The 23,090-nt window shown below is 53.9% G+C and overlaps 2 protein-coding genes across 4 annotated transcripts in view; both read left to right on the forward strand.

Annotated features, from left to right (window-relative positions):
* ARMH3 (armadillo like helical domain containing 3) overlaps positions 1 to 10,510 on the forward strand; it is a 130,939-nt gene extending 120,429 nt beyond the window's left edge. For both annotated transcript variants that reach the window (XM_062601846.1, XM_062601847.1), the window contains 2 exons: positions 1,687 to 1,803; positions 8,172 to 10,510. In XM_062601846.1, coding sequence (XP_062457830.1) covers positions 1,687 to 1,803; positions 8,172 to 8,264 — 210 coding nt within the window. In that variant the 3' untranslated portion in view covers positions 8,265 to 10,510. The remainder of the gene's footprint in view (positions 1 to 1,686; positions 1,804 to 8,171) is intronic.
* Positions 10,511 to 17,534: 7,024 nt separating this feature from the next.
* The window catches only part of KCNIP2 (potassium voltage-gated channel interacting protein 2), a 42,433-nt gene continuing 36,877 nt past the window's right edge, over positions 17,535 to 23,090 (forward strand). For both annotated transcript variants that reach the window (XM_062601969.1, XM_062601971.1), the window contains exon 1: positions 17,535 to 17,810. In XM_062601969.1, coding sequence (XP_062457953.1) covers positions 17,738 to 17,810 — 73 coding nt within the window. In that variant the 5' untranslated portion in view covers positions 17,535 to 17,737. The remainder of the gene's footprint in view (positions 17,811 to 23,090) is intronic.

Raw genomic sequence — 23,090 nt, forward strand, 5'->3', positions numbered from 1 at the left:
GTGAGACTTCTCCCAGCTTCTGCATGGAGGAGCAAGAATTTGGAGATGGCTGTCATTGCAGGGGGTTCCTCCTCTCTGCCAGTGGAGCTGACAAACAGCATTAGGAAATGAGTCCTGGAGATGAAGCTGCATGCTCTTGGAACAGCAGGACGCTGACAGGCTGTTCTTAAATAACATTGCAGAATGCTGATTCCTACCTCTAGCTCTCCTCTGCAGTGCTGGAGGAGAGCTGGGCTGCAAAGAGACTCTGTGTGACCATCCCACCTGGGAACCACTTCTGGAACCCTTTTCTACTCCCAGTCCTAATGTGGATGATGCTGATGTGGCTTCTGCTACTTCTAAACATTTGGATGGCTGTGTCTGTTTACCACAAAGTTTGGGGGAAACAAGCTTTTGAAGGAGCCCTAAGCAGCTCTAGGTTTCCTAGAGTAAAGGATATAAGGACAGGGCTCAAGGACCTGTAAAAGGCAGGAGCTGCCAGCTGTCTAAAAGGGCAATTGTGGGTAGTGTTTACATTGTTGGGAGGATAAGAGAAATCAAAGGGCTCCTTATTATTCTGGTCACTGTTGTGACCAGAATAAATCCTCTGCAGTGCTTTTCTTAGGATCTTTTCTGAGTGGAGATGCCTTGGAGCAATGTCCTCTTCCTTTGCACATTACACTGTGTAGTCCTTCTGGCTGAGGCTTTTCATGAGCAGAAGCTACTGTAATGCAAGCCTCAAATGCTGAGGTTGTGTTTAGCTCTCAGAGCAATGGTAACAGAAATAAGTCCATATGTTTAAGAGAATTGTTTCAAGCGTATGTTTTACCCAGGAATGCTGAGCTGTGTGATTCCTGGTAGGAAGATTATCATGACTTACCATCTCACAAATGCTTTGAGAAATGTGTTTGTCCATGCAATGCTTTGAAACTAAAAGGTGTTTTGGGAGTCCCTTTTGGTGCTCCTGAGTTAGGAAAATAAATAGTTCAATAGGACACAGATGTGTAACTATGAATTCGCAAGTATATCCCAGTGCTGGGAGCAGAGCAAGGCAGTAATAGAAGCTGGAGTGCTTTGGTTGCAGTGAAACTAAATAATAAAATATCTCCTGGGCAGGAAGGTCAGGATTTGTGTCTCCATCTGTTTCCAAGACCAGAGTCTGTACCACGGATGGTCTTATCTTGGTGCCTGTCAGAAGCTTGTTTCTATCAGGAGAGAAGCACAGTGCTCTGTATGGAAGCTGACCTGAACAGCTGTAGAAGCTGGTGGTTTAGCAGATTGTGAATGGTGATGAGAAAGCCAGGAGGAGTGTGCTAGCAAAACTAGCTCTGGAAGAACCAGGTCAGGCAAACCTGTGTTACATTTGGGTGTCCAAATGGTAATTAGCTACTTAGTTTAATGAGATCATGTCTGTTTCTCCTTGTGACATAATAGTATCTGGAAAACTGCTGCTGTTACAGATACAGGCTCATCCACTGTTCTCATGAATGGAGAAGTTCTGTGAATTTGAGAGCTGTTCCTTACTGGCATTAGGAAGACTTTAGTGCCCACCTCTGTGTTGTTAGCAATGAGCTAAATATTGGCTGTTAAAGCCATGTATGTTGCAGATACAGGTGCCAGAGCTGTGATCTACTTCAGCCTTGCTCCTCCTATGCTGAGGTGTCTGTGGATGCTGACTCCTCTGCTGTATTTGGCTGTCTCTGGCAGGTTTTGGAAGTGGTGCGGTCCAACTATGACACGCTGACCCTGAAACTGCAGGACGGACTGGACCAGTACGAGCGCTACTCAGAGCAGCATAAAGAGGCTGCATTCTTCAAAGAGCTGGTAAGATGCCTTGATTCTCTGGAATCAACAACCCCTTTCCAAAGCCTTTGCTTACAGCCGGGGCAGTGGCAGCTCTGTTACTCCATTGGGCTGCCTCCAAAGATGGAGCAGGAATAGGATCTGAACAGGCACTGCATGTCTCAACAGGTCTGAAAGTGCCCTGCAGCTCCCTGCCCCACCATAGCTGGCTGGGAAAGAACCCCCAGACTGCTCAGGCCAGCAACCAGTCAGTCAGTCTCTGTCCTTCTGCCATGGAGATCCACTGTGCTTTTGTGGTGGTAAATTTGCATGGTGGAGAAGCTAACAGCTCCCGCCTTGGGTTTATCACACAAAGCAACTTAGCCTTTTTGATTTTGTTAAGGGGACCACAAAGTGTGACACTGAGCAGAATATACAATGCTGGTGAAACATATGCCCTGCTCATTGCTTTTCTTCATCACTCACAAAATAGGGTTCCCAATCAAAGAAAGCAAAGGCATTCCCTACAATTGTCTCCTTTGCCAGAGGAGAAGACTGATGGTAGGAAGCCCCCCCCAAATAATATAGTGAAGACAAAACTGAGTCCAAATAGTTTGGGTTGGTAGTTATATTCTTCAGCAAACCAGCTTGCTCAGCCTGCTCCAGATTACCTTGACACAACTTTCTTGTCCAAGAGCTGCATCACCAGGGAGGCAGCTTTTGTAGTGCCTGGTATCTGAGGGGACCTGGTTTTCTTCACTTTCAAATTATTACAGCTTCAGCAAAGGGAGAGATCTCCAGCTCTGGCAGCTTTCTCCACCAGTTTGAGAGCTGATTCTCTCTCCTAGCTCTGACCTTGCTGATTGATGAGTAATTGATGCCTGCCCACTCTGTCACGAGTCTGCATGAGTTTGGGAATGTTATACCTCCCTCTGTCTACTCTGCTCCAGAGCAAGGATGCCTGAATTGGTTTTGCTTCCTTCTACAGAATGCTTTTTAATGTGTTGGGTCATTTCAGCACTGCCATTGGGTAGAATGCAAGCAAAAACACTTGCAATCACTTTCATGCCATTTTTCTTGCTTGTTTTTATCTCTCTGGCCTGCTGTTTGATACCATATTTGGAATACATGCAAAGAAATTTGGGCATAGCCTTCCTGTGACACAGGGTGCCCCTGTTACTGTACCCTGGAAATAACTCACATTCATGTTTCTGTTGTCATCTGTTCCATCCCAAGGGCTCCTGCCCTCCTCAGCCAGCATCTCCTTCCCCAGCCACATGACTGCTCTGCTTCCAGCATGCCCCACTTTCCACTTGGCCTAGCAGAAGCTCAGGCTGATCATGCCAATTGATTAAAATGACATTCTCAGTCATAAGATCATCACAGCTACAAAACACTTCAGCTAAAATTATTTTCTTCCTAGCTCAATGATTTATTTAGTTATTTTTTTCCCCAAATCCCAATTATGTATCATTTAAAAATCTGTTCAGATTAACCAGCCCCTCCTCACCTCCCTTCTGAATATTGCCCATCCAGATACCCCTGAGACCCTTTCCTCAAGAGCATATGAAAGCCTGAATAATTACCATCTAAATGTGCTGATTTGACCCAGTTGTGAATCTGTTTAATCCACATTTCTCTAGATGCCCTGAGAATTGGGACCCTATAAAATGTTCTTTACTCATAGCTATAGAAAATCCCCTGCATTCCATTAAGCTGTTCCCTCAACACAGCAGGAAATCAACCTGATATGCTATGATTTGTCTTCAACAAACCCAGCTGGCCTCCTGTCCTCCACGCTGTTTCTATCTCTAGGTGCACAGTAACTGATGGCTCTATTAATTGTTTGAACAGCTCATCTAAAAGGACCTAGTCTGCCCTGTCCTCTCTATATCCTCTTCAAACCAGGTAGTTAGCTTCCTTTTTGCAAGGCTTTTTAATCTTTACTTTGTCTTCTATTGCTGGTCTGATGTTGGATAATATCCCCCTGCCCAATGCATTGTGTTTAACAGCTGAGGTTTGCAGGATTTCATGGAGGTGGCAGAGTGAAGCTGCTGCAGTTTTCTTCACAGGCTCTGCCAAAGGAGCAGGTCTGGTGGTGAACTACAGGTTTCCAGCATGGTTTCCAAACTCATGCTGGTCCCATCAGGTCTTCCTGAACAGGATCTGTTTGCAAATAATTGCTTCCAGATTCTGACTGCTTTTCTTACCTGTGTCTGTGTGATTGCATTAAAGCAAATCCTTCTTGGTGGGGAATGATACACAGGAGCCATTTTCCTTTTCGACTGCCTTTTCATCTCTCTGTGCTCCCATTAAGTGGGTGAGCAGAAACTTCCCCAAGCCATTCTCTTGACTCCTTTATGCTTAAAAATCTCGTTCTCACTCCTTTGACATCCTCTGCTAATGCACTGCTTCGCTTCTCTGGCTTTGCCTCAGTGCTGCTCTTTCTTGCTAATCCCAAAGAAAAATCTGCTTTCTTCTCACATTCCCTTTTCAAAGAAGCTTTCAAAGGCCTGTGATACTGCAGCCACATTGTAGTGGAAAGGTGATGTGCAGAGTGTTTTATCAACTGGGTTTTCTGGCCTGTTGTGCTGCCTTTGAGGGGCTAAAGGAAGGAAGTTAGGAAGTTTTCTAATGCTTTATTTCTTTTCCTTTGAATCCTCAGGGATGGCATTTGAGGTCTGTACTGCTTTGACAGAATGAATGGTTTGGATGTGAGCTTTTGGACCCTCACATTACAGCTGGAGAAATGCGTGGAAAGAGATTCAGCGTCTTTCTAAAACATTCACTGTCTTTGCAGTTGGATGGGTGTCAGCAGAGTCTCAAAATAGCCTGATTAGGGGTTGATTTCTGCAGGGGAAATTACACTAATTTGACTTTTAATTAGATGTAGTAGTCAGTGTAAACCTTCCTCCCATTGTACAAATTTCTTAAGAGCTGCTTGTTGATTTGAAACGGGTTTAATTGATGGGACTTGCTGTGAAGTAGGAGTGTCTGTACAGTGTTGCTCCTGTCCAGCTGTAATGACACGAAACTAGAACTGAATACTGTTTTCCTCACGTGGTTAATGCCACCACTACATCCATTCTTTCATTTGCTTGTTGTTCTTTAGGTGATGTCACCATTTCATGCATTTCCCATTTCTGCCAAGCTTGTGCGTTAAATGTGATCGAAGCTCCTAATAGGGAGAAAGCAATTCTAAAAGCTCTCCTGCCACTACTGTGCTCCGCCATGCTCCATGCAGAACCAAGAGAGGACACGTTCTGCTTTTACTTCCTTGCAGAATGGCTGTTAAAAGCTCTGAGCTTACTTTCCAAGGCTGGTTTTGTCCGCTTGTGTAAGCCACTCTAGAGGGTTCTGGTAGCTTCCAGGCTGGCAGCCAGGCCTGGGCTGCCCGCTGCACAGGGAGCTAGGAGGAGTCCTGGGGTGTAGCCTCATGGATGGAGCAGCTCAGCCAGACTGCAGGAAGCTTCTGAAGTTTATCCTTGTGTCGTGGTTTAAACCCTAGCCAGACAGCTTGTTCACTCACTCCCAGTGAGTGGTACCAGGCTGAGAGCAATTGAGCCCCCCCCCCGCCCCGGGCTGTCCCCTTCCCTGCTCCTGGAGGAACGGGGAGGAGGATCGAAAGAGTGCAACTCCTACGGGCTGAGACAAGAACAGTCCAGCAGCCAATGTACAACACAAATCACCACCGCGACCACCAACGACAACAATGATAAGGGAAAATAACAAGGGAAGAGAATACAATACCACCAGCCAAGAAATGAGTCCCACCCGGAAGCCCGTGTCCTTCCGGGTAACTCCCAGTTACCCCCCACCCCGGGCATGACGTGCTGTGGTATGGAATACCTCCCTGGCTAGCCTGGGTCAGGCACCCTGTGTCTGCTTCCTCACGGCTTCCCCTCCGCCCTGGCAGAGCATGAGCCTCACAAAGTCCTTGGTCAGGGTAAACATCACTTATCAACAACCAAAAACATCAGCTTCACCAACACTGTTCCCAGGCTGGAAGTCAAAACACAGCACTGCACCAGCTACCATGAAGGAGAAACATGACTGCTACTGCTGAACCCAGGACACCTTGTTATAGGCTGACACCTCCCCGTGTCACTGTCTGGTCTTCCAATCCCAAAAGGGAGATGAGCTCTGGCTCCCTGACCTGAGCTCTGGTGCCAGAGATAACTTGATTTAACTCTAATTTGTGCTATTCTTACCTTTTAAGCTGGTTGGTTCAGAGCTGTTGCTTTCTCACAGCAGAGGCAATGCTGGGCAGAGATTTGTAGAAATGTCTCCCCAGCTTGTGTTAAAGCAAATTAAAGCCAACTAGACTGCTTTTGACCAGAGTTTGTGTCTAAGCTCCTCTTGAAACCCGAAGCTGTTTTCAAGTGAAAACAGCTTCCCAGGTGATCTACTCCACTGCTTCACAACCCATAGGTTTAAAAGTATTTCTTCTTTTCCAGTGTAAATCTTCTTTGTCTTGAGTATTTCTTGCCCCGTCCCTGGGGAGGCAGAGAAATATTACTCACTGTTCTCTTTCTGACCTCATTTTACATATTGGAGAGTGTTTGCTCTGTTCTTCCTAAACTGTCTCTTTGCAAACCAAACAAGCTTAATTTCTGGTGCTCTGTCTACCCCATGGCTACAATTTCACTAAGTCCTGTGTTTTCATCATGTGCCACTCCAGCCTCCCTTTCTGGACTCTTAGAGACTGCTGCCACATAGGAGACCTTGATTTGTAGACAAGTTGGGCATCTTCTGCCCCTGGTGCCTGGTCCCTGGCAGCAGTTCCTAAGGCCAGGAACTCATTTCTGCTTGTCTTTTCTGTTGCTGGGGCCCATAGAAATGCTCGTAGTCAGAATAAGAATGCCGGCTTACACTGCATGTAGCATCTCCCCCTTTTCTACAGGCAGTTACACTCCCCAGGGCAGAGGTTTCTCATCTGTTTAGCCATGTTTTTCCCCTCTGGAGCTGGGTTGCTGAGCATTGAAGTGGGGAGCATTCAGTAGGACTGAGACCAAGTCCTGCTAGCGGGGCTGCTGTTTCCTGACAGGGAGACAGCCCAGTGCAAACCAGTGCTCTGGAGACAACTTGCTATAATCTATGTTAAAGTGGGTTATCCTACAAGATGTGATCCCAAACTATTTCAGTATGGAGTAAGTCACAGGACATGTAGAGAACAGAGGTGACAGGGTGCTCCAAGGAAACAAAGACACATGGGGTCCCTGCCAAGCATCCTGATAAAGAAGAGTTTGTTGTTTCTGGAGACGCCACGAAACTTAAGTATTCTTTCTTTAAGTGTAGACATCTTTGCTGGCTTGCTTGGGTTGCTAAGGTCTGTGCAGTGGGGTTCACTGGGGTTCATTTCACAGCTATCCCTGTTAACCTTGCATGTCTTGATTTGCTTCCCACTCATACAACTCCTGCCTTTTGGGGAGCTTTCTAAACTTCCCTCTTTTTTTTCTCACCAGTGCAGCAAGTGCTAAGTTGCTTCCCAGCCCCCAGTGTAGGATTCCTCATTCTGCTTCTATATAATTCATCCCCCACTGCTTTTGAAAAGCACAAAACACTAACCAGGTCAGCAACAACCTTATTATCACAGGCTCCAAGTCTCTGGGAACTGTAATCCCGTTGTTTGGATGAGCTTGTGTCAGTGTTGCTTTCTGTCACTGCTGCACAGAGTCGCTGACACAGATGATGTTTGACTTTGTTTTCTCGTTGCCGAGTGCCGCTGAGACTGAGCCCAGTCTGGGGCCTGTGTGTTCAGCCAGCGAGTCTGCAGGCATGAAGGGGGAAGGGAAAGGAAGCTGCTGCACAACAGGGCTGTCCGGCTGCTCTTCACAGACTCTGCAGGTGACCAGAAGTCTGGGTATCACTGAGAGATGATGTTGTCACTTCTTCAGAGACAGCTAGTGAGCCAGCTTCAAGTGTAAGGCACTCAGCACAAAATACAGCTGGCCCTGGACCCACGGGTTTCTGCCAGCCTTGGTGGTAATTTATCAGCATCATAGCATGGCCTCTGTCCTTTCCTTGACTCTGTATCTTTGGATCTGCAGGTTCTAGAGCAGAACCAGTGGGCACTGGTAGAAAATGCTCTTCCAGCTGCAACCTGGAAGTGCTCACTTTCCCCATTGCTTTGCCCCACAGCAGGAAGCTGTCATTGCTTATGTATCCAAACAGAGCATCCTCTCCCATCCCTCTCTCATTTGGAATTTACTCTCCTTGCTGGAGATCCTCAGGGATTTCTTACTAAGCTGTAGCTGCAGTGGGAGTTTGCTGCAGCAAGTTCTCTGGGGCTATAACAGCATCAAAACAGTTTCATGCTGAACCTAGAGGTCAGCAGCATCAAAGCTGCTATGCTTATGGGGAGGCAGGAGGAATCCCTTGGCTAAAACATCTCGTTTTGTCTCTGCCAGGTTCGGTCCATCAGCATCAACGTGAGGAAGAACTTGGCTTTCAACACGCTGAGCCAGGAACTGCTGCTGAAGGAGTTCTCTACGATCTCTTGAAGTGGGGACGCTGCCACTGCGCAGGGCTGACCAGAGATGGGCCTGTTTGGGCAGGGACACTACAGACCTGCAGCCAGTCGCCCCTTGCCTTCCGCCTGCAGAAGGGACTGCATTTCTTTTAGGGGAGAGCCTTGCTGCTGTGTGTTTGATCCCAAAGGCATGTGTTTCAACAGGACTGGGGCTGAAGAGAGTGATGGGCATGTTGAGGAGGAGGAGGAAGCAATTCTGTAAGGTGCAATTCGGATGGGCAGCCATTCCTGTGACGTAGCAATAGGGATTCCCTCCACAGCCTCAGGGAAGATGCACTGGAAAGCTTTGTAGCAGAGCTGGGGAGAGCTCACAACCAAAATAATAAAGCCAGTCCAGCTGTGTGAGACACTTCTGCATTGAGATCACTTGCCTGCTCTATGGGGAAAGCTTCCTGATCCCAGGTGAGGGCTGTTCTTTTCTGTCACCCTGAATTATCCTGCCCTCCTGCAATGTACATCAAAGCCCACTGGGAATGGCTTTGGGGTATAAAACAGTTTCCCCAAGGAGCAGGCCCTGCTCATTGCTGGTTTCTTATGGTGTCACTTGAACTAACCCACTGGATTATTGGAGAAGGAGAAATTTTGCCTCCAAGGCTGTTGGTTTACAGGGTCCTGTTGTAACTGGAGACCAGCTGTGCTTGGGGTCACTGTTACTTCCAGTAGCCCAGCTCATCTCTGCTGTTTTCTAAGGCTGAGGGACATTTTGGGATATTCCATTTTCATGGGGCAGAGGACAGGCTGACTCCCTCTCCCCACTCTCCTTATTGCCCATCAGAGACTGCATTGTGACAATCCTTCCCTTCCTCACCGGAGTGTCTGCCTTGCACATGTTTGCAAGTGCCTGGTGACCTTCATGAACTAAGAAGTCCCCATTTTCCCCTTGTGTGTAGCACACGATTAAAATGCAGCTGGAGAAGTTTCTTCATTTTCTCGCTTGCCCTCCTGTCTTCACCAAGCAATTTGCAGCAACAGTCTGCTGAGGACTTCCTAAGGAAGAGCTATGGGATGATGTTCTGGGGCCCAGGCGGGCCTTTCTGCTCCAGAGCCCGTGTTTCAGAGGTGCCCAGGGCCAGCAGAGCCTGTTCCGAGTGCTGTGTCTGGCTGCCAACTCAGGAATACGCAGCATAAACACCATTCCCTGCTCCTGCATTTTCAGCTCCCAGCAGTGATGTTAGGATCTGGCCTGACTTGGTGGACAGAAGCAGAGAAGTTATTTACATCCCAGGTCTGCTTTTGTTTTTCCCTAGAAAATAGTTTTGTTTGCAAAAGAAGTGCCTAGCCCCACTCTTAGCCTTGTTAGGTTAGTGTGAGCAGTGTGAACGTCATGCTCATTTACTACCATTTTTAGGCAAGGCTTCTTCATGCTAACGTGTTAATTGCATTCATGTTTCATCTCTACCTGCCATGAGCATGGGAAACCGAAAGCTGTGTCCTTGGCCACCCGCTGAGCACAGCACCTGATGAAGACCACATGTTTTCCTTGGGAGCACCGGCTTCTCCTGACAGGAGATACTTTGCCTCAGCAGGGAATTGTCTGGCTTTTATCAGCTAAGCCAGACACTTAGTTGCTTTCTGCCATGCAAATGTGTAGAAATGTATACATACCAAAGGGACAGGGCTTGGGAGAGCAAGCAGACTCCATAAAATCACTTGGCTTGAGAACAGGACAGGGCACGTAGAAGGAGTCAGCTTCTCCGGTAAAGAAACAATAGCGATGGCTTGCAGCACATGGCACTCGTCTGTAGATGTGGGGAGCTCTTGCTAGATGATCTTGCGTCTGGGGACAGGGAATTTCATCTAAAGGGGGCTTGAGTTGCTTCCCTGAGGTGCAGCCCCAGCATCGGTGATGTTGGAGCACTGGATCACCCAGCAGTCCCCATGCCTCCTTTTTGCCTATCCCAGTTAGGCTGAGGCTAAGCAGATACGTGACAGAGTTGGGAATGAGTCTGCCTCTGCCTCCACAACCTCTGGGATTTTCAGCTTTTCACTCTGGGCTCAGCTATAGAAGATCTCGTCTCCCCCAGGGTGCTCCCTTGTTGGGATGAACTGAGAATCCCAGGCTGTGAGTGGAAAACCACTCTCATGGGGTCAGCCCTCACCCAAGGCTGAGCTGGGGAAGACACTGACACATCCTCTTGTCACGCTGTCACCAAACCAAGCACTGTAAGTGGATGTATATACAAACCGAGAGCTCAATAAATAGCAGAGCCCTGCCTATCCAGAGTGTGCAGCGTTTGTCCTTCACAGAGGGGTGTTATGGGGGTGGCCCTGTCACCATTTGGTGGTGACATGTGGCTGCAGCAAGGCAGTCACTTGCCCTCGGGCTCTTCCTGCTCAGTCAGGTTGTGGTGCACTCAGCAGTGCCCCCTCCTTGATCCAGGCTGCAGGTACCAGCAGCAGTCAACATGCCCCTGGGGCTGCCAGTAGGGATAGCAGACAAGGCTGAGAGCCCATGAGCAAGGGATGCAGAGATCTTCCTGTGCACAGTGTGATGCTCTCTCCTGCTGGTATCAGCCAGCTCTTGCTCACGGATTCTGCTGCAGATTTCCCTGTTTTGTTAAACACCGCACTGGTGCTTGTGTCTGGGAGCCAGCTTGAACTGAGCAGAAAGTCATTTAACTTTAACATTCAGCCTCAGGATGTGGCTGGTGGCCCCAAACTTTCCCGTATCTGATCTGAGCAGTTGAGTGTATTTTATTCTATCTAATTCATAACTCAGTCTATTATTGGAAGAGCTGGTTTTGAGGCTTGGGGAGTGTGGGGAGAAATGAGATTGCTGCCTTTAAATTAGGCAGCTGCTGCAGGGAGACAAATATTTTACAAAATAATGACCAAATTCTGCAGGAGAAAAATTGAGTTTGAGCAAAACTTTGGGGGGAGTCACTGAAAATTGATTTGTAAGTGCCACTGTGATTTTGGTATCTTTTTCCTCAGTCCTTGCAAGTCCCATTTTTCAAGCAGACTTGAGAAAGAAGCTGCTTCTCAGGAGCTGAGTTTCCCCTGCCTGGGCTGTAGCTTGTCAGAAGAGGCACAGAGTACCAAAGGGAGGCTGGTAGGGGGTGTCAGCTCCATGTGATGGTTTGGGGTGTTCGGAGCAGGTAGTAGCCCTGGATCTCATCAAAGTAAGGCGTACCCTCACCCTACTCTGGTTTGTAAGCCTCTTCATCCCCTTCCTGAGCATGGCTGTTACCTGTTGTGGTCCCATCCATGTGGTGTGGAGGATATGTCTCTAGGGTTGAGCTGCCCTCCACGTGCGCATGTCCTGGTTCCCCTTGGGGCGCTTTTCTCTGCCTGCCTGAAGCACTGATGCTCTTCCCCGGCTCTAGGATCCTGCCAGGCTGTTACACGGTGGGTATCAGGAAGAGAAGCTTAGTGTCCTGGGGAGAGATAGCAACACAGCACTTGTGCAGGGGGTCAGGCCCGGCATGCTATATCTGCCTCCCCATGCTTCTTCCCGCCAGGCAGAGGGAGATACCAGTGCCCTGCCAAGTCACGGCTGCCATCGTGTGTGCTGGGGCTGCTGCACAGCCAGCAGTCTGCAGGAAGATTTACAGCTGGCTCTTGGCACTCGCAAGCAGCTCTCCATCTCGGTGTCAGCACCAGTGCCTCCTGGATATTTATTCTCATCTCCTGTTTTCTGGGCTGTTTTCTTGTTTCGTACTTGTTGGGATGAGCAGGGATGTACTGGATGGAAGTTGGTTCCTGTGGAGGTGATGGTTTTTTTTTGGCAGATGAGCCATTGCGGTAACCTGAGAGGAAAAGGGTAGAGCCCAGTGTTAGGAGCTGCAGACATCCAAAGGATCCTCAATAAGATGTGCTTTTCCCCTGCTGGAAATTCATGCCTTTGCTGATTCTCTCAGCGGGAGGGTAGACAGAAAAGGGAATGAGGAATGAAAGTCTGGGCCAGGAGGCTGGAGAAGGGCTTGTTGCAAGGCTTGTGGGACCTGGCATTCCCTAGGGCTACTGAGAGTCCTTCGTGCCAGTCAGAGCCCTGGTTGTCCCCAGTGCAGCCCAGTGTGGGTGAGCTGAGGGGGACACTGATCAAGCAGAAGAGTGACCCCAAACAAGCAGCACCCTTGGGGGACCACCCCTGGATGCTTGATTTGCTCCTGTTGCGGGAACAGCTGCTGTGCCTCCATGCTGCTCTCCCCCCTCCCAGCTCCATGGCAGCCAGAGCACAGGCCAGGCCATTCTCCACAGCCCCTGCTCTCCTGTGCTGTCCCCCCCGGGCTAATTGAATCATGCGGCTGGAAATTGAATCCAATTGAATAGATTAAATGAGCCGGGCTCACCGCTCACGGCAGCGCAGCCCAGAGCCCTGCCAGGCTGCTGCCCGAGCCTGGGAGCTCCTGGGAGTCCTGGGGGGGCATGGAGGGGCTGGGGAGGCTGCCGGGAGATGGACACACACTGGGCTGGGCTGGCTCTTCAGCTCTGCTTAATGGGTGAACCCTGACCATTCCTCAGTGATGTGCAGCCTGGCCAGGTCCCTGGGCCCACGGGTCACTGTGCCACAGGTATGCGCAGGTTGGCTTTTGCTCGTTTCCTCTCTGAAGTAATTAATGACTAATTAGCTGGAGCTCCCCTGCTCCAGGGTTCAACCGGGGCCCTCCCTGCGGTGTACAGGGTGAGGTGTACTATGGCAGCTGTGGCTGTTCCCTGCCCAGCAGCTCCAAGCCAGTTGCTCCCCCAGCCTGTGGCAAGTGATGCTCCAGCAGCACCGGTCTGCACCATGCCGTCCCCTGCTTTCATCCTCTTTTATGGTCATTGCCAGGCCAGTGGGATGGGATGGAGACCAAAGAGCAATGTGTGTGTGTGTGTGTGTGTGTGTGTGTGTGTGTGTGGCACCTGGGTCACAGCATGGACATCCCCTCCTGTGGAGGTGAGCTTGGGCAGAGCAAGACCCGTGTCCACAGCACAAACTCGCTCCTGACAGAGGTGCATGCCTGTATTCATAGCAGACCTGAGCTGCTGAAAGGGCCCCTGGTGTGGCATCCCGTGTGGTGTAAGTTAAGGATGGAAATAGTATCTGGTTCCTCTTTAAATAAAAGCTGATCCCACAGGCACTGAGCACACAACGTTTACGAGAGATTCTTTACAGGGCTGGGAGGGTTTGTGAGACTCAGGGTACCTCCAGTGTCCAAGTGTGCTCCAGAGCAGTCTTTGCTTTCTAAACCAAGTGCTTTTCTTCACACATAAGTAGCAGAGAAACAGTCAGGGTGGGCACAGAACCCCCACAGACCCCCTAGCAGTGTGGCCATGCCAGAGAGTCCCTCCTTGCTGGAGGCATTGGCAGAGGCAGGTGACTGGCTTTCAGGGACACACAGAGTGATGTGAAGTCTCCCTCCTGTGCATCCAGATTTCTCCCACCTGCTGGTTTGTATTTGACAAAGGAGGTTCCCTTTCTCCTGCAGCATTCCCCCTTGCAAGGCTCTCCCAGCAGCTTGCAGGCATCTGTTCCTCCTCTAGATCTGCAAGGTTTTCGGCAGCTGAATTTCCCCGCCCCAGGTCTGAATCTCACAGTGGCTCCCACCTTCTTATGTGGCTCTGCAGGGTGGGTTAATGGAGATGGGAGCAGTCCTCCCCAGGAGGACCTGCTGCTCTGCTGCTCCCTGTGTCCTCCCTCAGGACCCCAGGGCTGCATGAGGCTTGTCCAGGTCTCGTGCCACCCAGATCCATTTCCTTTGTGGATGTAGTAAATACTGTGGTTTATACCTGAGTGAGGCCATTTGCCCTGCCTGGAGCTCCCCTGCAGCCACTTGCATGGCCACAAGCATCCCTCCTCCGGGCTGGGGGGCTGTGTGGGACCTAGGTGGGGAAAGCCCTGGTGCTGAACTGCTCATCCCCATCTAACACTGCTGTTTGCTGGCATTTTTGGAAGGGTTAAGGAGCTCTGGTCTCTGCCCACTGTGGCTGGTTCTAGGAGCATCCCATGCTGCATCCCATGTCCCAGACTGAGGCTGCCCAGAAGCCTGCTTTGCTGGAGAAACAGAGCTGTCCCTCACTGCCAAGTGTAAATCTGAGCCCAGAGGCACCAGGCGATTGCAGTCAAAATAAGATTAATGGCGTCTGTTGAGAGTGCATCCCGAGGACTTGCTATTGATGACCATGGCTTTAAAATACTGTTAACAGTGGATAAAGCACCATGATTTAGAGTAGTTGGTAATTACATCTCTGTTTGAAATTTCCTAAAGATAGGATCAGACTCCCGAGTCTTGCTCCCTGCTTTTCCAATAGAATTAATAAGAACGGAGATATGCAATTAGACAACACGCAGGCTGGTAGGGCAGATCGATGCCTTGTGGTTGCCTAATGAAGTGTTAAATCGCATCTTTCCCTCTCCCTGTCCCACTATAGCAGATGCAGCAGGATGTTTGCAGAGGGCTTGCAGGGCTCCTGCCTCGGGGAGAGCTCCCTGCATCCTTCTACCCTAGCCTGTTGGGATGCAGACCCCAGAGCTCCTGCCTCTGTTCCAGGCTCTTCTTGCTTCTGTTGATGGGAGCATTTTGGGATTGTCTTGGGTTTTGTGTTGAGCCTGGGGTTTTCTGCTTGGTACAGCAAGGGTCTGGACAATGCTGGTGGCAGCCTGGCACAGCTCTGCCAGCAGCAGGACTCTGCATCCAATGCTCCGGGCAATACTGGAGCATCCCAAACTTGTCCCCTTCCCCAATTACTCACAACAAAGCTGAGATGGCCTAAGCTGGGGACAAATGAGCCCCTTGGACAGCATGACCCTGCACACATCTCCCGACCCCTCACCCTGGCTCAGAGCCATTCCTGGCTGCAGTTCCACTGCTTGGGAGCAGCATTAATCCATGAAGATGTCCTTTATGGAAGTGCCACTGCTGCCGCTGACAGGGTGACGGATGGGCCACTTAAGGAACGTGCCTCCCTCCTAGACTGATGTGAACGGGTGATTTCCATCATGGTGAGGATGGATGGGTGGTCCCAGGAACCACAAGGGTTCAAGGAACCTTCGAGGAACACACAGCCTGGGCTGCACCTCAGGGTGCAGCACCTGCCATGCCCCAATTCACATCCCCCCTTGTGTCTCCTGCCCGCCTCCTTGTTCTCCATCCCTCTCCTACCCTGGTGTTGGCTTTACCAAGCCCTGAGGCAGCTTTACATGGCCCCGTTTCCCCGTGGTTCCCTGCTGCTCTCCCAGAGATGAGCTCAGGGACCTGCGTGCTTCCACAGGACCCCTGCCCTGTTTATTGAGGTGTATCTGGGTCCCTGCCTGGGTCTGGGTGGGCAGTCAGGAACCAGACCTGTTTCTGCAGCAGAAAAGGCTGCTCCCACCCCAGCATCCTGCAGACCCCGGCTCTCAGTGCCCAGAAGAACATTTAGGGGACGATGTTGCATTTTTCCCTAGCAGAGGAAGGCTCAAAGGCTGTGAATCCTGGCAGGATGCCCAGCCCTCGTGTCTGCTAAGGAAAGGAGCCGTGACCAGCGAGCAAGCAAGCTGTGTCCCCTGTTTTCACACTGCGGGGAGGGTGGGCTTTGTCAGCCTGGACCTGGGGGTGCCCTATCCTACCCCATAGTACCACCAAACCCCCCAACTTTCCCCCCTCTCCCTAGCCTGGCAGAGCATCTCTCGCTTGCCTGCAGAAGAGGAGCACTTAGCTGGGATAAAAATAGCCATGTTTGCCTCCCGATGGACCAGGGGTGGCAGAAGGTGAAAACTTCCCCCATGAAGCTCTGCTGGGCCCCCACGTCTGCAGCAGGATGGACCCACAGGATGCTGGAGATGGAGCGGGTGAACCTGGGCACAGCACATGCAGCCCAACTGACTGAGGCTACTTCCCTGGTCCCCAGGTGTGCTGAGAAGAGGTGGCTGTGACGGAGAGGATGGAGGATAGGGCAGGCAAGCAGCAGCAGCATGGACAAGCCCAGCAGCACAGGCGGTGTGCGAGCTGCCTGTGCCCCAGCCCTGCTTGTCAGGCCCAGCAGTGGGGGCATCTCCAGGGCTGTCCCGGGAGTTTCTCTCCAGCCGGTCAGGGCACACAGGCTCTGCGGTGGTGGCCGGGCCATGGGCAGGGCTGGGGGAATGTGTTCAGTTCTCCGAGCATTTCTCCACTGCGTTTTCCTCGCTAAATGGCTCTTATTTTTAGATCCAGGCAGTTGCTAAGCATCGCTGCCTCGCTAAGGCGGCTTCTTTCATGGCTTGACACCAAAGCACGCTGACAACACGCTGCCGCGTGAGCGCGGCCCTCCCTCCTCGCTGCTCTGGATTCCCTTTCTGCCCTGTGGATCCTGTGTGCTGGGAGGGCCAGGCTGGGCGCAGGGGTCAGGGTGAAACGCTTTGCCTCCTCTGTTGACCTTACTCCCCTCCATCTCTCTACTCAGACCAGAGGATGATGAGATGAAGGGATGAAGGGAGGAGAGGTGGGAAACGCTGGGAGCTGGGCAGCCCCTGAGATGTGCTCAGGACCCCTGTCACAGTGCAAACACGCAGTGCACCTAAAGCCCCTGGCTTTGCCTGTGGTAGGAACTCTTGAGCACAGCCCCCATCTCCCAGGATGGCATCGTGCACAGATGGCAGCAAAAACCGAGGGCAGTAGCGGGACCTCCAGCTCCCAATGCCAGATGTACCAGTGGGTCTGTGAGCTCCTTTAGCAGCACCTTGCCTCTGGAAGTCCCCCCAGTGTGTGCTGCTGCTTCACCCTATTCATGCGGCTGGGGAAGATGGGGTAAAAACCCCTCTGGAGGCTCCAAGGCTTCCTGCGTGAGAAACCCATGCTCGGGGTGGGGAGCAGCTGGAGGGGACCTGCCTCTATGCTTGCCTGCAAGCAGGCAGACCGGGCCACCCTCCGCACAGCTCTGCTGCATCCTGTGGCCGCTGCACGTCCCCTCTGCCTCCGACCGGTTTCCCAGCCGGGGGAGACCCAGCAGCCGCCCTGGTCTGGGCAGGGCTGGGCCCCCCCTTCCTCTGTAGCTCCTGCGGTCCCGTTGGCACCGACACGCAGGGTTTGGGGTGCCCTCGCTCCCCCGCAGTGGGGGGGCCGCGCTCCTCCTGCCCCGTGCCTCCTCCAGCCCCGTCCCCGTGCGGTCCCCATGGGGCTACTCCGAGCCCTCGGTGCAGCGCGGAGCAGCCTCTCCCCTGGAGCCCTCCCCAGCCGCCCTCGGCCGTGCCTCAGTTTCCCCGCAGCGGCTCAGGGCGGCGGGGCCGGGTCGACGGCTCCGGGGAGGAGGCGGGGAAGGACGGGAGGGAGGGGGCGGCCGTGCCCAGCCCCGGCGGCGGCGGCGGCGGCGGGGACCGGGGCGGCTGCGCGCTCCTGCCTGCTGTACCGAGCCGTGCCGAGCCGAGCCCCCGGCACCGCCGGCCCCTTCCTGCTGCCGCGGTGAGCGCTGCGGGCGGCGGGGCGGGGGGAGGCGGCGGGCGCGGGCCCCCCCTGCCCGGCGGCGGAGCCCGTGCGCCCCGTCGCGGTTCCCCCCGCCGCCGGGAAGATGCGGAACAAGGGCAGGAAGGAGAGCCTGTCCGACTCCCACGACCTGGACGGCTCCTACGACCAGCTCACGGGTGAGTGCCGCCCGCCGGGGAAGGTGCAGCAGCCGCTCGGGACCACGGCGCGGGGGTCCCCCACCCTGGGCACCCCAGCACCGCCCCGGGCACCCCGGTACCCCTGGCCCGCCCGCTTCCAGACCCGGCTGAGCCCCGGCGCCCTGCCCGCCCCGCTTCGCCGCACGCCTTGCCCGGGGAAGGGGGTGGGCCGGCGCTGGAGCAGGGGGACAGTCCGGATCCGCGGGGAAGGAATGCTCCGGGGGGGGGGTTCGCGTTGATCCCGGCCGGGCAGAGGTGTGACGGGAAAAGGCCCCCGCCGCGGGGTGGGATGCTTGAATCGCTTTTGGCCGCCCCCAAGCTCTCCCGTCCTCACTGCTTCTCCCAAGCCCCTCGGGACACCAAGGTTTGGCACTGGGTTCTCTCTGCCTTGGCTTGGACCCCCCGCTGCACCCTGGGTGGCACGGCAGCACCCTGGCAGCAGGTTTCCTGGGAAGAGAGAGACTCACCCCTATCAGTAAACCCCAGCAACACCACAGAGCCTGTTGTCTTCTCTGTCACCCAGTGCCCCCTTAGAGCATTTCCAGAGATGCTTTATTCCCGGGATGGGGTGGCCGTGGGACAGGGAGACCAAATATGACCCATCTGTGACACTATTGCATCCCCCTCCATCCTTTGCCCCAGCAGGGAGCTGGCTGGCATCCCACATCCCACCACATCTGTCCATCCATCACACCTCATCCCCCACTGTCCGGTAGCGAAGCAGCTGGGCTGGAGCAGGCAACACCCCCCCTTCCCCACGTGCTCTCCATGGATCAGCCCAAATCCCATCCCCTTTCAGGGCCTTCGTGTCGCAGCAGCTATGAAATGGGGCCGCAGTTCCCACCTGCCTCCAGGGACCCACGATGGAGCCGAACCTGTCCGTAGCCAGGGGCCTTGGGTGCCCTTGTGCCGCAGGCACTGAGGTGTGTGCATAGGCGGCTCCTCTGAGTCCCGGTGATGCTTTTTCTGCCATGGTCTGGAGTGGATCTCAGGCTTTGCTCTGGAGCTGCGAGGAGGTGGTGGTGGCACAGGGCAGGACCCTGCTCTGCTTTCCTGGGCAGCCCCACGCCTGGGGATGCTGCTTGGTGCCTGCCCAAACGTGCGGTAGGGAAGATATTTTTGAGCTGTGTAGGAACTTGGAACCCACACACAACTTTTGGTTTCTCCGGTAACTTTAAAGTGTCCATATGGATCTAAATCAAACTGAAGTTAAAAATAAACCCCAGTCTCTCTGAGGCTGAGACCTTTTATGCCTAGGCTTACCTGAGAGCTAGCTGTGCATCAGGAACCTGGGCAGAGGGGAACCCTGCCTCTGTGCCAGCCTCTTCCCGCAGGGATGGGGTTGCCGGGAAGCCTCTGGGGAATAAGGCTGGATATATCTACCCCATTTCCCAGAGTGGGAAACAGAGGCACTGGGAGGTCATGTCACTCATTTGCCATAGCTGTCAGGTCAGTGACCAACCAGGGCAGAGCCAGTGGTGACGCCGGGGAGGAGGAAGCTGGTCCCAGTGGCACCGATTTCCCCTGTGTTGGCTGCACTCAATGAAGCCATCCATCCCTCCCTGTGTTGTGAAAGTTGTTTTTCTCCCAGAAAGAGTATGGAAGTGATGCAGGCAGGAGGAGAGGGGATGCAGCCTTAGCTCTAGGGAAGGTTTAATAGCTTAAGCCCTTGCCTGTTAAACTGGCCTGGGCTCTCTTGGTACCCTGGGTATGTGGTGAGGAGCAGGGACCCCCATGGGGCTGTAGCACAGCCCCAGGGTGAAGCTGATGGTGCCAGAATGGGCTTAGTCTCTCCCTGCAGATGGGAGGGTCCCTGCTGACACTGACTGTTTGGAAGCTCAGCCCTGCTTGGGGACAGGCATGAGCAGTTCGGGGTATTCCTGCAGCCCTGGGGAATCCCATCCAGCAGGGTCTACCAGGGTGTGGGGGACAGCTGCCACGCAAGATCTCTTAACTGAGGGATGATCTGATGTGAGGCGATGCGACAGCCCCGCAGCAGCTCCAGCGGTTGCTGGTGTGCATGGGGACAGCAGCTGGTCCTGCTGCCTCCCCATCACACCCCAGAAACAGGGTTGAGGACCATCAGCCCCCATCTATGCATACCCAGAGAAGGGTTAGCAATCCCCCTTCCAACAGGAGAGGGGCTAAGGAGAAACAGGACACCCAGCCATGTGCAGGGCAGAAACCCCCTCAGCGCACTGGGTTTTAAATGTCAAGAGCTGTTGAAAGCGGGATGCAGTGACAGTCCCCCCTCCCCATAGCATCTCCAGTGGTCCCTGGGCAGAGCAGCCATGGAGCTGTGTGGGCCAGCGGCACGTGGATGTGTGTGTGAGAGGCCAGGGCACCCGAGCAGGTGAAAGCCCTGTGTGAGTGGTAGGGAGAGCAGCACCGGCTCCATGTGCTGGAAGCACAGGTTGAAGGTGCTGGGGTGGCCCAGGATGGGCCCTGGTACAGTGGTGTGGGGTGAGGACAGGCTCCAGCTGTGCCTGGCTGCTGAGCCTGGGGCTGGGAGTCCTTCGGGGTGTTGAGGAGAGAAATGTTTACATTACAGCACTAGGAAATTAAACGGGTCCATTTGTGGGGTATTTGGATGACGCCAGCGAGAAATAAAAGCCACCTATAAATTACATTATTCCTCCAGCCCCTCTAATGACATGAGTGATTAATGTGCGAGCAGAGCCCAGAGCCAGTGTCTCGGGACTGCTCTGGACATGGCCCTCCACACAGACGAAACGGGAGCCCAGTGCCGCTTTGCCCTGAGGAGCACAGGTACCGTGTCCCGAGCCCCGAATCCCGGCAGTGTGAGTGGCAAGGGGGGCTCAGAGGCAGCTTTCCCTCCTTCCCACTGCTCCACAGGGGTGTGCGGGCAGCAGGGCTGCTCCAGCCCCACTTGGGGAGCAGGGATGGGTGGCTTGTGGCAGCATGGGGTCAGTACCTGGGCTGTTTGTGGTGGGTCAAAGCCCCGAGCTGTGTTTTGGGAGGATAAGGGATGTGCCTCTGGGGCTGTTGGTTCCCCAGACGGGATTAGGAGGCTCACTTTTAACCCCCAGGTCTTCACCCCTGCCTTCTCCCTCCCGTTGTTATGTTGTGGGGTCTCGAGCAACCGCTTTGCTCCACCCGAAAGGCAGCCACGGCATTAGCAGGGGTGAGCAATTGCTATAGACTCCAGCTGCAGAGCTTTGGGATCCTCCTGCCTTCCGAGGCATGGCAGGTGGATGGGGACTCCCTAACTCTTAGTTAGCAGCCCACCCAGTAAGATGAAAACTGTAGGTACCAGCACAGTGGCAGTGCAGCATCTGACTGAGCTGTCACTGGGGGTGTTTCAGAGGCATCTCTCCCGTTGGCAGCAAGAAACGAGAGATGGGGCTGAGCTGTCCCCCACACCGAAGGGTGGATGGGTCAGTGGGGTTGGCAGAAAGACAGTGGGAACTGGAACTCCGGTCCCTGCTGCGGGGTGAAGCTGAAGAGCCGTGCTCTGGCGGTGTGGCTGCTGCAGGCGGGTCCCAGGTGATGGGCAGATCTAGGGCTGCACCAGGGGCTGGTTCTGCTGCCAGCAAACCCCGCGGCTCTGTCGTGGCTGCTCACAGCCTGTGATCACCCAGGTGGGAGGAAAACTCCACAGCTCGCTGTGGGGCAGGACTTCCACCTGCAAGGGGGGTCATTTAATTCCTAGGGAGTGGATGGGGTGTCAGTGCTAGCCTGTCCCAGATAACAGTGTGTGCAGGGGGGCAGTGCTGGCATTCACAGCTGCAGGATGGAGTGATGGGGCTGATGGGGTGGGAGGCAGGCAGGCTGCAAGTGTGTGTGGCAGGTTGTGTGCTGTGCCTGCAGCTATACGGATTCCAGGGAGGGGGACTGGGATGGGGACTGCGCCCAAGACCATGGCAGCACCAGAAAAAGCTCTTTCCCTTGGCCAGTTGCTTCCTTGAGCAGCACAGGAGCACCCCTGGGTGCACATCCCTGCCAAGGGCCAGCTGCCTCCATCGCTGTGGCCACGTGTGGGTTGTTCCCTCCTCCTAGAAGCAGCCCCCAGGAAGGCTGACACATTCCAATGTCTGGTCCATGGGAACCGAGCCTGCTGCCCGTCCCCCTCCTCCCCCACCAATCTGCCTCCTCTGTGCTGCTGCTGCTTCACAGGACCCCCCTCCGCTTGTTGCTGCTGCTGCTGCTGCCTGCAGTGGGGCTGGGCTGGAAGCTGGGATGACCCTCGAGCCAGGCCCCAGCTCCCCAGGAGGTCCCCAGTCACGGTGGGGAAAGAGATTCCACTCGTGTGCTGGTGAAGGGGCTCCCGTGGGGTCCCCTCCGTGCCAAAGCGCCTGCTCTCGATGGATGCCGCACCTTCCCGGGGTGGTGGGAGCATTGCCTGACCCTGCCTCATTTCTGTCTGCTGCCTCCCTCCCTCTGGCACCTCTACCCCTCTCCCTCTTCTCTCTTTGCTGTCCTGGCTTGTCTGCAGCCCTTTGATGCCAATGAATCCCTTCTCATGGGGAGTTGTGGCCTCTCCTCATCAGAGGCTGTGATCCAGGGGTCCCTGCCAGAGGGGATGCTGCTCCAAGCGTATGTCAGGGCAGAGCTGCACACGGGGCGAGTGGCATGCAGGTGATGCTGCTGGGTACCACTGCCCATGGACAGGCTGGATTTTGCAGGTGGAGGGGCTGGAGCCGAGCTTCTGGCAGCCGCTGCTGCATCCCGCAGGCAGAGACAGGTCAGAGCCCGCGGGGAATTGGTGGCACAGGATTAATTGACAGGAAGTTCGTGGGTTTGGTCGGCCGTTAAATGGCTGATTTCTGCAGATGCCGATGCATAATTCATGGGCTGTCGCAACTTGGGCCAAGGTGCACAGCTCCTGCTGCACAGGGCTGGCGATGCACGGGCAGGGAGAGGTTCTGCCCCATGGCTGTGCTGCAGCTAGAGTAGGTGCGTGGTCTTGGTGGTGCTGCTTTCCTGCTACCCAAGAGCAAGGAGCTTGGACAGGAAAAGGTTTGGGAGGGTGAGCAGAGCTGGTCCCTGGAGCAGGCTCTGGTTCTCCTTGAGCCATAGCGGGTCAATGCCTCCTCTCTGGAGCTGAGCCTCATGCGCTTGCCTTGCAGCTGGGACATCAGGGGGTCACCTCAGCCCGAAGGACAGGAGAGACCCCATTAGTGGGGCTGCTCTGCCTCTCGCTGGCTCTGCTCGTTAGCTGTGTTTTCATTAGGAGAAGTGGTTTGGTTCTGTTTAAGCCAAATTGCTGTGCTTGGGAGATGATAAATCCATCTGCTG

The sequence above is a fragment of the Pezoporus occidentalis genome, unplaced genomic scaffold (assembly GCF_034315485.1).
Source record: "Pezoporus occidentalis ecotype Australia unplaced genomic scaffold, CSIRO_AGI_Poc_V1 ctg73, whole genome shotgun sequence".
NCBI classification, from domain to species: Eukaryota; Metazoa; Chordata; class Aves; order Psittaciformes; family Psittacidae; genus Pezoporus; species Pezoporus occidentalis.